Source organism: Trichomonas vaginalis, chromosome V (genome assembly GCF_026262505.1).
Source record: "Trichomonas vaginalis G3 chromosome V, whole genome shotgun sequence".
NCBI classification, from domain to species: Eukaryota; Parabasalia; order Trichomonadida; family Trichomonadidae; genus Trichomonas; species Trichomonas vaginalis.
The window spans coordinates 31537678-31552380 of record NC_067207.1 but is presented as its reverse complement, the minus strand read 5'-3'; the positions used below and the strand labels follow the sequence as shown (position 1 = coordinate 31552380).

The 14703-nt window shown below is 30.7% G+C and overlaps 2 protein-coding genes across 2 annotated transcripts, besides 2 other annotated features; both read right to left on the bottom strand.

Moving 5' to 3' along the window:
- Window positions 1-486: 486 nt before the first annotated feature.
- TVAGG3_0438080 (3'(2'),5'-bisphosphate nucleotidase protein) lies at window positions 487-2029 on the bottom strand (the record flags this gene model as incomplete). The annotated part of the gene is made up of 1 exon (XM_001328276.2): window positions 882-1844. The coding sequence occupies one exon, from the start codon at window positions 1842-1844 to the stop codon at window positions 882-884; it is 963 nt and encodes a 320-aa protein (XP_001328311.1).
- An 870-nt stretch (window positions 2030-2899) lies between these two features.
- Window positions 2900-3022: a mobile genetic element.
- Window positions 2995-3027: a mobile genetic element.
- Window positions 3028-6074: 3047 nt separating this feature from the next.
- Window positions 6075-14305, bottom strand: TVAGG3_0438050 (uncharacterized protein; the record flags this gene model as incomplete). Its single annotated transcript, XM_001328277.1, has 1 exon — window positions 6168-14303. One exon carries the CDS (start codon window positions 14301-14303, stop codon window positions 6168-6170), a length of 8136 nt encoding a protein of 2711 aa, XP_001328312.1.
- Between the last annotated feature and the right edge of the window lie 398 nt (window positions 14306-14703).

Genomic DNA, 14703 nt, shown 5'->3' with positions numbered 1-14703 from the left:
GATCATATTTAATAGATGAAAATAATACAAAATGATACCTTTTCCGATAGTTATTTTCATGATTATAAGAATTAAAATCTTTTAAATTTACAATGAAAAAAAAAAATATATTCATGAAATGAGGATCTACGATTTTGAAAAATATTGTTTCCTTAAAAATATTGTGAATGTGAATACCTCACAGTGTTTACTCAATAATTTTTAAAGAAATCCAATCGAATGATTTCAAATGATCAATCAATACCTAATACATGTAGCATTATTTTGATTGCATACTCTAATCTCCCTGAATAGAATTTGATATTTTAACAAATATCAAATATGATTCGCATTTCTATTAATATTAATTGAACCTCTGTTATAGATTTTTGATAACTATGTCAAAATGGAAAAACGCAATAAATTTCAAAAAAATAATGTATCAAGATCGAACATAAAGTAGTTTTTTAGAATGTCTATTAAAATCTAAATAATTTATTATATTTAATTTTGAGTGAAAAACTTTTAGTTTAGAAAAATTCTAAAAATAGCATAAAATTTACAAAAACTGAGGATTCAATTCAATATTCTGCAAATGCAAGAGAAAAATTTTTAATACTAAAAACAAGATATATTCACATTATTCTCTCATATGCGATAAAAAAAAATATGAATACGTTCGATATTATTAAGAAATTTCTTCATTTTCAGAGGTAATTACAATCAATTCAATTTCATCTAGAATTAAACTATTGAATGAATCAATAAAAACCTCAAATAATCATAAATTTTGAATATTTTATTCCTAATTTTTAATTTTTAAACATTAAAATCTATATACTAGAAATTAATATCATAATAAACCGATGAACTTTAAATATAAGAACAAAACAGAAATAATTTCAAACTCTGCAGTTGATATTCAGGATCCTTTTCATTCCATCCTGCATAGCAGAAAGAACTTGGTAGTGGAACTCTTCGCCACCCATTGTACACAAGATTCCTTTGTCGCTATCCTTAACTTTTCCGTCTGTTGTGTATTCGAGTGGTTTTCCAGTACCATCTGTAACAATGCCTCCGCAAAGGCGAACGAAAAGCTCAAATGGAGCAACATCCCAGACATATTCTAATGCTTTGTGGATTCTTGCATAGATGTTACACTCACCTGAGGCAAGAATGAATCCTTTTGTCATTGAAGGCATACTTACGATCTTGTCAACATCAAACGTAGTCTTAAGAACGTTCTGGACTCTTCCTAAGCCGTTTGTAAGTAAACCTTTCTTAATTTCTGTTGGGCGAGTCATATCTATTGTGTTGCCTTGCATATCCATAGCCCATGCACCAGCATTCTCCACAGCAATGAAGATGACTGGGCCGTTGATTGGAATTCCTGTGAATTTCGGATCATGAAGGGGCCAGGCAGTAATTGAGCAGACAACATGAAGATCTACAAGAAGAGCTGATGCAATTGCGTAAGAATCATTGACGACAAAGCCTGCTGTACCATCAATTGGATCAATAACCCAAACACGGTGGTTTTCTGGTCCAAACTTCTGGATAGCCTTTTCACAGGCCTTTACAGGATCGAGATTGTTTGGAAGGAGGCGTTTTACCATTGTAAGAAATTGTTCATTGCATTTGTTCATATTTTCTTCACCGTAGACATCATCACCAGGAAGCATACGATTGATTCCATCCATGATGATGGCTTGTGTTGCGTAATCTGCAATAGATACAAAAGATCCGTCTTGTTTCTTCTTGATTTCATCCATTTCAAGATCCTTTTGGATAGCTAATGTAAGTGGTATTGCTGTTTTCATGATTTGGACAAGGGTATTGACTTCTTTAGTGTATGCGCCAAACATAATAATAAAATCTGAAATTTTTTGAATACTAGTTTGGTCGAAATTTGAATGAATTTGAATGAATTGACGACCTAATAATTTTATCAATCACAAATATTAACATATGCATTAAGAGGATTTATTTTCATGAAAATTTATCGTTAAAAATTTAATAAAATTTATCGAAAATTATATTGGAATTTAGCTTATTATTCAATGTTCATCAAAGCCATCAAGGATTCTCAAAATTTCAAATAAAAATCAATGAAGTCTAATTTTATATCGGCAATACTCATAATTGCTTTTACAAAAGACAATTTGGAAAATTGATGATTGGACTATCACAAATTTATTCTCAAAATCATTCTCTCAATTTTATTTTCTTCATCATCAATCACCTTGTTATATAAATATTGAAATAAATTCATGAAATATTTCATGAAATAAAAATAACCGAAAATCAATCAACCTTTTTTTTTTCAGTTGTTCACATGTCATCATTATATTCTTTGCTTCAAAATTGCTCAAATGTGCATTAAAAAAGACGTGCAGAATCCGAAGTTGCGCTATCCATTATATTTAGCTAATTTTGAATTTGAATTTAATCAATCTATATAATGTTAGTTGAATCAATAGCATATACATAATATATGACCTCTCAATATGCTATTTATCAGATCAAATATATAGAATTTCGATATTTCAGGTTTCAATAGATTAATTAAAAATAAAATATCTTAATATGATACCAATTATAATGATTTCCATGAATAAATACATATTTTTAAATTTAAAACGGATTCATGATTTTTTAACCAAAATTATTCGCTCATTTTCTCAATTTAGATTTGAGAATCAGAATTTTTATTTATTTCATTAGCAAATAGTTAATTTTCACCTTTTCATTTGTTGAATCTCATTTTACAAAAATCAAGATCTTATTACTGAATTTACAATATTTACTTTTAAGCTCTTGTTTATCTAATCTATTCTTTGAACTAATTTGATCTCAATTTTGCTTAGAATAGTTTTTTTTCCCGAAATGAATCATTTTTGTTATAATGCATTGCTTCTGTTTAAGGGTGCACTTACCACTTTCTGACACTCTCTCAAAAAGAGATATACGGGCGCGAAGAGGCATAGAAAATAAAACCTTAAACAAGAAATTTGAGAGAATGTCAGAAAGTGGTAAGTGCACCCTTAAACAAACTTTTATTTAGTGAAATATTCAGAAAATGTTTCTTCAAAAAATGAACTGGAAAGACATTTCAAAATAGTAATATGAATCTTAATGTGTTTGATCTTAGTTCGTTGGTTAATGATGAATGAGAAATAACATTCACCTGAAATCGTTGTAGAAAAAATGTTTTCGAATTCGTCTGTTTTTAATAATTCTGTGTTTAAAAGTCTTGTAGATCCTTGTATTTCGACAAAACTGTGGATTAAATAAAAGTGTAAACCAAAATATGAAGAAAATGTGTTTGCTGCTGTGTTGTTCTTAATGATACTATCGATTATAGATAAAGAATGAGAAGATGCATAAAATAATTCATCTGATGCTTTATTATTCACGAAATTGGATTTTATATATGAATATGGTTTATCTCCAGAAAAATAAATGCAATTTGTATTTGCAGCTGAATTGTTTATTACTGATGTTTGTGAAATATTTCATGTAGTATAATAACCATCAATAAAAATTCCACAACTTTGATAAGTTATGCAATTAGAAACGTTTGCATTATTTATGATAACTTCACCGTAACTATGATAAATTGGTGAATATCCATTTGATTTGCCTAAATCAAAATATGAAGAAAGAAAATTGTAATTTTTGTATGGGAGAGAATTTGATGGTAATTGTATGTAGCAGTGGTGTCCATCTCTACCTGTGGAGCAGTTATATGAACAAATTTTGCATTGAACAAAATCTATATGGGCAGAGATGTATATATTTCCGCCATATCCATCAACATAATTCGAATGAAATAATGATGATTCAAGAAGAATTTTAATACTTTTGACATCACCATTTTCAAAATAAATGAACCGAGAACATTTTGATGAAGAAACTTCTGATATATAATAACGATGAGGATCTGAAAAGTTTCCTGTGAAGGAACTATCATTGTTACCATCATAAAATTCTTCCCAACTTTGTTCGAAATTCATAATCTTTTATCAAATTTCTTTTTTCGGAACTAAATTTTTATGCAAAAATTGGTCAACAGTAAGTAGATTTTTTTTTGAGATGGTTAATTGGAAATCTTCGAATTGCCACTTTTTAAGGGAGGCTTACGACCAGATAAGGTTCTCAATTTTTTGTGAAGTTTACAAGAAAAGTGAGATTCGTTAAGGGATCACCGCTTTAGTTTACAACTATTCAATTTTCGACACTTCGAGGTCTATTTTCTCTTGATAGAATAGATATCATTCTGCATAAGCATGACCATAACATGTTCATACCATTATCTACCTATTTGTCGTTTCAGATATCAAAAAGAAGAGATTCAATCAAAACCTTAAACATTGGAGTTTTCACTGAGGGCCCGCTGATCAAGATTTCTCAAAATTGGTCCATCCGATGTTTATTTTTTATTGAAATAATATGTTTAAATATGATTAAGAGTCTATATCTTCATTATTGAAAAAAGTCAACAACCCAAATCAAATATTCACCACATTAGATATTTGAATACTTTTTTCGAAAATTTGTAGATAAGATAGTATTGTATCATTGATTATATATTTCATAATATTGGTCGCCAATTCTTTGTTGTTATACCATTTTTAAAGCAAATGTTAAAAATTGAATAGTTGTAAACTAAGGCAGTGATCCCTTAAGCGTTTTTCTCGTTGAATATCAAGTTTTCCCGAATTTTAGTTATTCATAAAGCACCTCTATATTATCCCCTATCTACCGATATGATTATTTTTCAAAAAGCTAGCACATTAGTGAAAAAAGATTTTTTTTCGAAAAATTTTTAAATTCTATTGCAATAAGGTTATTTTTGAAAGACTTCAGAAATTATTTACTAAATTTTCGTGTGAAATATTGATTGCAATAGAATCCCAATCATTCTTGCAAAATTTGAGCTTTGTTAAAATTTTGCAAGAATGATGATAATTTTCTAGGCGTTTTCGGTAACGTTTTTTTATACAAAAGAACCAAAAAAATATTTTTTGAAGAATGATTTGGATAGAATACTTTGCGAAAATTATTTTTATTATAATTTTGGTCGATAAATACTGGCGGATTCAATTTTGGCAAACCTCCAAGATTTCATTTTTGGACGATTCCGAATGGTGTACTTTTTGAACTTTAATTGGAAAAACAGATTTGTCGATATATGGAGATATTAAAATACTTAGTTTAAAAATTCTATGTCAAATCGTCACCTTTTTCTCACTTTTTTCAGCTATTTTTTATTAAAATCTAATTGTAAATTAATGGGTAATATATTATACTATTTTACTTTTTCAAAGCTATATCAATTTTTTGAGAGAAATTTTCAAGTTCGGAATTTGGATGAAAAGTGAAGATATTTCCAAATGTGTTATTGTGTAGAACTATATTTCTCAAATTGAAACATTTTTCTTTTTCATAATTTTAATGTAAAGAAACACATTTCTACAACTTTTAACAACATATTCTCTAGTACAGTCACCACGCACATAGGTTAAAAATTATAAAGTCTCCCTAAACAAACGTTCGGAATCGTTTTTTCAAGATTATCAAATGCGTTATATTCTCAAAATCAAATGAAAACACGACGCATATTATAGCATACTAATGATATTTAATTTAATACTGATTTCAATCTAATTTTCTCATCATATACATCATAATAAAATTAACTTAATCAGTCATGTATGTCTTATAATTCAACATCGCTTATTCATTAGATTACTTTCTGTATGAGTTTTAGTTTTGAAATGATAGTATTTAGTTAATTTGAATTTAGAATTTTAAATTTTTGAAAGAATTAGAAAGTTTGAGCGGTAGGACATGAACCTTTATACTGTACTGAACATTTTTAGCTTTCATCATTTTTTTTGGTTTTCGGGACCTTGGGACCTTGCGAAATTGCATTTTCCCATCAAGGTCCAAAAAGTGACAATTGGCTGTAAGCCTCCCTTCAGAAACAAATACTCCTTAAATTTATTTTGATCCATGTTTTAATCATATTTGTCTTATTGTTCGGTAATATCAACGGGAAAGTAACTATGGTAGTCTCAAAATTTGCGGTCCGGACTCAGAAAATTAAGGTTCTAAATTCTGCACACTTAAAATAAAAATATAAATAACAATTAATTTTATTATAAAGCAATACATAAATAAAATTAAGACATCTTCTTAGTAAAAAGTGGATGTTCTGGAACTGCAACTTTAAGTGAAACTAATGTGCGTGAAACACGATCAATTCGAGATAAGATCTTCTTAGTTTCTTTATCAACATTCAAGATTTGATTTTGCAAGTCTTTGATTTGTTCGTTGTATTCATTAATAACACTTGAGTTGATTAATTCGTCATTGATCTCTTTTGGCGAAAACTTGTCACGAACTAATTGTTCCATACGTTCGCATGCTTCTTTCGACTTCTCTAGTTCTTGCTTTGCAAGATTGACGTTTTCTTCGGAATATGTAGAACTCTTGTCGTCAATCATCTTAGACAATTCATCGATCTCTTGTTGGAAGTTCTTGACTCGTTCTTTAGCTGTTTTCTCCATTGCTTTGTTAGACTCAAGAACTTTCCACAGCTTAGGAACATCTGGCTTTCCTTTCCTTCGTTCTTCTGCAAGTTCTTTGTTCTTGTTATCTAATATCCATCTCAAGTCCTCAACTTTGCATCTCAACTTCTTCTCAACAGGACCAAGTTCTTTAATTTGCTGTTCAAGTTGTGATGTCATCTGTTTCATGTTGTTGATCTCTTGTTCAACATTGATGCGCTGCTGATGTTCTGGTGAGATGTAATCACTGCCCGCACGGTATCGATCAATATAATTATCAAGTTTAGTAACTTCGTTTGACAATTCTTCGTTTTCTTTGTTTCGAAGTTCAAGAACTTCTCGTTTTTCTTGCAATCGGCGTCGTTCAACTCTGATGATTGCTTCGTTCGATCGTGATGTAGATATCTGGTTGTTGTTCTCTGCAATCTTGCTCTTCTTGCTGTTCAAGTCTCTCAACGACATGTCTGTGTTGACTGACACATCACACTTTGGAGCAACAGTACGAATGGAATAATTGAATGAATCAATAGAGCAGTTAGATTTGTTTTCGTTTCTCTGTTTGGCTTCGAACTCAAGAAGTTTCAACTGCATTGCAAGATCTGCAATTTCTTCGTCATATGCTTGGATGTCGACAATGGCGTCGTTGATTTTGAGACGTAATCGAGCTCTGTCGATTTTATGGGACATTGTTTTACGAACAATATGGCGTTTGAAAGCTTCATCTGTTGGTGATGTAGGCGTGCGCAATATTGAGTCTGGAACTTTTGATTGTTGGAGAGGAGTATCACGTGGAGAAACTGGAGGACTCATTTGAAGAGAATCTTGTGGATGATAATCGTTAATTTCGTCATTATCTTCTTCTTCGTCATTTAACATCAATGTATCAATTTCATCTACACGAACACCATCTGGAACACTTGGTGACTTGTATTTCTTGATCAGTTTGACTTTAGGAATGGATTTTGGATCTTTCCTAAGTTGTTCTTTCTGATCATCTGTTAAATGAATTCTGTGTTTCCTTCGTTTAGCTTTTTCTGCTAAAAACTCTTCTTCTGTCTTGCCTTTCTTAGGAGATCGGAATGACGAAAACATTGACTTTGATGGTGAATCTTTGACTCCTTTTCCTTCATCATTTTCATTTTTATTGTTCTTATTGCTTTTATCATCTTTGTTGTTCTTTGGTTTATTATTTTGATTGTTCTTGTTGTTTTTATTGTTTTTGTCTTTGTCAACAGTTGATTTGATATCTGGCAAAATATTAAAGTTGTTCTTTGGTTCAATATCATCTTTGTCGTCATTGTTATTGTTGTTTCGTGGCTTTCTGATGCAATATTTATAAGATCGTTTAGGAACAGGATCGAGTTCTTCGTAGTCATCGTCATCTTCGTTTTTATCTTGTGGTGAATCAATGATTTGGTATTTTGGTTTAGATCTTGGTCGAAGTTTGATGTTTCCGTTTTCATCTTTGTATTCTTCCATTTGATCCTCGTCTTTCGTTGGCTTGATTTCTAATTTAGGCATCTTCAAATCTTTTTCATCATTATCAAGTTTGTTTTCATCATTTTCGCCTTCTTCTGTGTCTCCTGCTAATGAAACTGCAACTTTGTTGATTGATGGTTCTTCTTCTGGCTCATTGTTTCCTGTCTTCCTCCTTCTCTTTCTCTTCTTTCTTGAGCCATCAGCATCTTCATCGTTTTCTTGTTCTTTGTCTTCATTTTCAAGTTCTTTCTCTTTATCTCCTTCGTTTTCATTTTCATCTTCATTTGCTTTGGCTTTTGATCTTCTGTGTTTCTTTCTCTTCTTGTTTTCAGGGTTTTCATTGTTATTAAGAGACTTCTTTGATGATGTTGCTGCATTTTCATTTTCTTTGTCATTGTCATTTCCTTCTTTGTTATTAAGGTCTTTATTATTTAATTCTGCGTTTGAATCAATTTGATCTTCATTATCTTTGTTTGATAAATCTTTCTTTGAATCTCCTTTGTCATTGTTATTTTCTTTAGAAATATCTTTCTTTGATGAATTTGCTTCGTTTGATTGATTTTCTCCTTCATTTTGTTTGGAATCATCTTTACTTAATAACTTGTCTGCATCAATTTGAAGGGAAAGATCTTTCTTCGATGAGTTTGCGTCATCATTAAGTTTGTTGTTATCTTTGTTTGAAGAGTTTCCTTCTTCGTTTTGTTTAGAAAGATCTTTAGATGATTTCTTTGCATCTTCATTCTGTTTAGATGATTTATCTTCTTTGGAAAGATCTTTCTTTGATGATATTTCTTCAGGTTTAGAATCATCTTTATTTGATAACTTTTCTTCTTCATTGTTTTGTTTAGACTTATCTTTGTTTTCATCATTGTTTTGATTAGAAAGATCTTTCTTCGATTCATTTTCAGATTTTTCATTTTGATTTTGTTTAGAAATATCTTTCTTTGATGAGTTTTCACCATTTTCAAGATCTTTCTTTGAATCTAAAGCTGATTTAGAATCATCTTTATTTGTACTTTCATCTTTCTTGGATTGATCTTTCTGAGAATCTTTCAAATCTTTGTTCGATTTAATTGATTCATTTTCATTGTTTTGAGAATCTTTGTTATTTTCTTCTAATTTAGAAAGCTCTTTATTGGATTTATCTGCATTTTCATTATTGTTTTGGAGATCTTTATTTGATTTTTCATCCTGATCTGATTTGTTGCTTTGAAGATCTTTGTTGGATTTAGTTTCATCTTTTTCTTTATCTGATTTAGAAGCAGCAACTGCAGCAGCTGTTCCTAAAACAGCAGCAGCAATAAGAGCTTCTTCTGATGGTATTTTTCCTTTATCTTCAATATCTTTGTTTTCTTTTCCTTCTTCTTTGGATTTGTCTAAATCTTTGTTTTCTAAATTCTTCATTGATTCTTCATTTGAATTATTTTCATTAGATTTATCATCATCTTTGATAAGATCTTTCTTCGATGAATTTGCTTTATCTTTTTCATTTTCATTCTTTGATTCTGCTTCATCTTTCTTTGAATCTGACTTGGAGTTTTCTAATTCTTTATTTGATCCATCTGCAACTAAATTCTTCTTCGAATCCTTTGCATCTTCTTGTGATTTCTCATTTGAGTCAGGTTTATTGCTCAAGTCTTTCTTAGATGAATTTTCATTTTCTTGAGAATCCTTCTTTTGTTCGTTATTTTGCAAATCTTTCTTTGAAGATTTCGATTGATCTCCTTCTTTCTGCGACTTTTCATTTGACTGATTCTGAAGATCCTTTTCAGATTTTTCTGCATCAACTTTAGATTTGTTTTGAAGATCTTTTTCAGAATTATTTTGTAAATCTTTCTTGGATGAATCAGCAGCCTTTTCATTACTCTGTAAATCTTTCTGGGATTTCTTTTCATCTTCATTTGTAAGATCTTTATTTGATTTAGTTGCATCTTTATCAGAAAGATTCTTTTGTGACTTAACTGCATTTTCTTCATCTTCTTTATTAAGATCCTTGTTTGTCTTATCAGCACCACCTTCTTTGTTAGTTTCATCTTTATTGTTAAGATCTTTCTTTGATTTGTTGGCATATTCTTCTTCATTTTGAAGATCTTTGTTTGATTTCGTAGCATCTTTATCTTGTAAATTGTTCTTTGATTCATCTTTTGATTGATTACTCAAATCCTTTTGTGATTTTTCAGCATCTTTGTCCTTGTTATTAAGATCTTTTTGAGATTTGACAGCATCTTCGCCGTTTTGAAGATCCTTTTGAGATTTTTCTGTTTCTTTGTTATCCAAATCTTTCTGTGATTTGTTTGCTTCATCTTTAGAAAGATCTTTTTGTGACTTTTTGGCATCTTTATCTTCGTTAGCAAGATCATTCTTTAACATATCTTCTTCATCCTGAAGATCTTTCTGAGATTTGTTTGATAAATCTTTCTGTGATTTTGTTGAATCTTTTTCTTTTCCATCAATATCCTTTTGAGATTTAACAGCATCTTCTCCATTTTGAAGATCTTTTTGAGATTTATCAGTTTGCTGATCTTTTTCTCCATCTTTATTTTGAGGATCTTTCTGAGAAATAGCTGCAACTAACTCTCCTTTCAAACTCTTATCTGATTTAGAAGCATCATCAAGATCTTTCTTTGACTTATTTGTTTCATCATCTTTGTTATTGTTAAGATCTTTGTTTGATTTATCATTTTCATTTTGCTTTCCTTCATTGTCTTTATTAGATAAATCAGAGTTTTTGTCAGCATTGATTTCTTTCTTTGATGATGTTGCATCTTTATTATTTGATTCATCATCATCTTTGTTTTGAAGGTCTTTCTTTGATTCATCTCCATTTTCTAATTTTTCTGCGTTATTAAGATCTTTCTGAGATTTGTTTCCAGCATTTTCAAGGTCTTTGTTTGATTTGTTTGCAGCATCTTTGAGTTCTTTCTGAGATTTAGATGCATTATTTTCTTCATTATTTAGATCTTTCTTGGATCTATTTTCTTCTTCATTTCCTTCTTTGAGATCTTTCTTTGACTTAGTTGCTTCATCTCCTTTAACTCCAAGGTCTTTCTTTGACTGATTTCCTTCTTTATTTTCATTATTTTGAAGATCTTTCTGAGACTTATTGGCATCTTTATCTTTGTTGTTTAGATCTTTATTAGATTTAATAGCTTCTTCATCTTTGTTCTGAAGATCTTTCTTTGATATATTGGCATCTTTGTCTTTGTTGTTTAAATCTTTTTGAGATTTAACTGCATCTTCATTATTTTGCAGATCCTTCTTTAACTTGTTTTCTTCATCATTTTCATTGTTTTGAAGATCCTTATTCGATTTGTTAATATCATTTTGATCATCTTTGAGATCTTTCTTTGATTTATTTGCATCATCTTTTGCATTTTGAAGATCTTTTTCTGACTTCTTTGCATCTTCATTATTCAGATCTTTCTTAGACTTATTTGCATTATCTTCCTTTTCAATGTCTTGAAGATCTTTCTTTGATTTGTTTCCTTCTTCTTTTTCGTTGTTTTGAAGATCTTTATTAGATTTATTTGCTAAGTCTTTTTCATTTTGAATATCTTTCTCTGTCTTGTTTTGGTCATTATCAAGATCTTTCTTTGACTTAACAGCTTCATTCTCTTTTTCATCGCCTTGGAGATCTTTCTTTGACTTATTAGCATCATCTTTGTTTTGCAAATCCTTCTGAGATTTAATTGCTTCATTTTCTTTTTCATTGTTCTGGAGATCTTTGCTAGATTTAACAGCATCTTTTTCTGTAGCATTAAGATCTTTCTTTGACTTGTTTGCGTCATTATTTTCATTATTTTGAAGATCCTTCTTTGACTTGTTTGCGTCATTATTAAGATCTTTCTTCGAAGAAACAGCGTCATTTTCGTTTTCTTTGTTGTTGAGATCTTTTTGAGATTTAACTGCATCATCTTTGTTTTGAAGATCTTTGTTTGATTTAACGGCTTCATTTTCTTTATCTTTCTTTGACTTGTTTGCGTCATTATTAAGATCTTTCTTTGAAGAAACAACATTATCAGCATCATCTTTAAGAGCTGCACTAACTTCAGATTCATTTTCTTTGTTTTCTGTACCAAGATCTTTTGAAGAAGTTTTAGAATCTTTCTTTGAATCATTATTATCTTTATCATTCAAATTTGATCCATTATTTAGATCTTTCTTTGAATTTGTAGCATCTTTATTGTTTTTGTTCTCTAAGTCTTTCTTTGACGAAAAAGCATCTTTATCTCCTTTTTCTGCCATATCTTTCTCCAATAATTTATCATTATCATTATCTTTGTTTGCATCATTTATTTCATTCAAGTTCTTCTTTGAAGATGTTGCTGATTTGTTTTTATCATCTCCATGAAGACTTTTCCTTGAAGATGTTGCAGATCTCTTTCCTTCTCCATGTAATTTCTTTCTGGATGATGTAATTCCGGCTTCATCATCATCGATACTGTCAATGTTCATTGCAACATTTTCTAAATCTTTCTCATCAAGACCATCAAAATTATTCTTATCTCCATCTTCCTCTTTATTTTCGCCATTTAAGTTTTTGTCACTTTTACACTCATCTTCTTTGTCACCTTTATTAAGTTTGTCACTTTTGACTCGGTTGTCACTTTTACCATCAATGTCACCTTTATTAAGTTTGTCACTTTTGTCATTAATGTCACCTTTATCATTAATGTCACTTTTGACTTTGTTGTCACTTTTGTCCGGATTTTGATTTTCTGTACCAAGGACTTCGTTGACGGAATTTTTGAGAGCTTCCATAGATGGAGAGATTTCGTTGATCTTGTTATTGTTCACATTCTTGTTACGAGATGATCTGCCGCTGCGACGAGGATTATAAGTCATTTCGGTTTGTGGCTGAAGGGCTTTGGCCATGTTTTCCTTTGCCATCTTACGAATCTCTTCGATATCATCGTGATTCATGTCATCCATTGATGGCTGGCTCAATTCTTCAAAATTATTTATTGGATTACTTCCTTCTGCGTTGCTTTCTTGCTCTTTCTTAGCATCTAACTTCTTCTTTGTATATTGTGAACGTGGATTCTTAGTCGGTGGACGCAAAACTCCGTCATCATCAACAGAATCTGATATTCTGCGCCCGTTATCAGATGCAGTTGAGAAGTGTGCGTGGCGAGCAGATGGAGGAAGCTGATGAGCGTTTGCAGGATGCGAATTCATCTTATTTGTATTCGCAATTTGAGGTCTTACGTAAGTTGCTCTGAGTTTCTGCATTGAGTTAGTTATTCCACTGTTGTTTCTTGAAGATTGAGATGTCTGTGGCTTGGATTGCTGATTATTTAGGATTTCTGAAAAGTCTTTATTTGTTTGATTGCCTTTTGGAGTCTTGAATCTACCAGATGATGCTGGTGTTTCCCTGAAACTTGACCTTGATCTTGAATCTGCCGTTGAAATGAAGGTTTCTTCGTCAGATCTTGGAGTATATGGCTCTGAAAAGAACATTTCTGAGTCGGATATATTGAATATACTGTTTTGGAATGTGTTTGGACTGGATCCAAGACCAACTCGTTTTTCTAATAAAGGAACCATTGCTTGTAAACGTCTGTCTAGTTCTTCGAAGTCCATATCACCACGATCAAACATGTCTGGATGTGCTCCAAAGATTGAAACTCTCATTTTATGAGATGATTCAACTTGGTTTTGTAATTTACGGAGGATATATTGATAATTTTGATCCAAAACTATTCCAGACCTTTCAAGCATAAGAATAATACGATATGCCTCATCCGTAAGTTCTTTATTCATTGATATCAATTCTTTTGAAAGGCCGTTGAGGTTTTTAACTCTAGAAATGACTTGAGTTTCTCGTTCTACCTTATAATTGCACTTTTTGGCCTGTGATCTAAGGTGTTCGATGTACTTCTCGAGGCGTTCAATTTCGTTATTAAGATTTTCGATAGCTAAGCCATGCGTTTCCTTCGATGCACGATTTTTGAACTGCTCAAGCCGGAATTGAGCATTTTTATGAGCTTGCTTGTAAGTTTCTAATTTTGCCGAATTATCTTGAATGTATTTTTGGAGATTTAGTAAATGCTTCTTTCTTTCGGAAAGACCATCATTAAGCTGTTGGTTTGCATCAACAACTGCCGTTGTTTCTACTGTCAAGCGGTTATTAATATTTAAGTTATTATCTTTTTCTTGTGAAAGTTGCCAAATCATCTCCTTCAAGTGTCTTCTTTCTGATCCTCTATGAGTGACCAACTTTGGCTCGGGCTTGCTTCCAGCTGATATCAAAGAGAAAACAGAAGTCATTCAATAATGCTCAAAATTGGATAAATTTCTAACGAAATTATTTTAATTTTGAAAAATAATTTTGAAAATTATTGATATCATTTTATTGTACATTGTTTGTATTTCAACGATAAATTTAAAACAGCACGAAATAATGAGTGTTTCAAATAATTCGATTCAAATTTTATAGATAATTAAGCATTTTACAAATTTTTATAAAGTATACTTAATGAATATTTTAAATTTTCGATAACACAAGATAGTTCGTTACAAATTTATCCAACAGAGTCTCCCCCTGCATTTATTAAAATTTCTCTGTAGATAAGAAAAGCAATTGATTTGGTATAATGTCCATATTGTGGACACATATCTATTTCATTCCCATAACCTTTGGGGCATTCCAGAACTAATCACATTATTT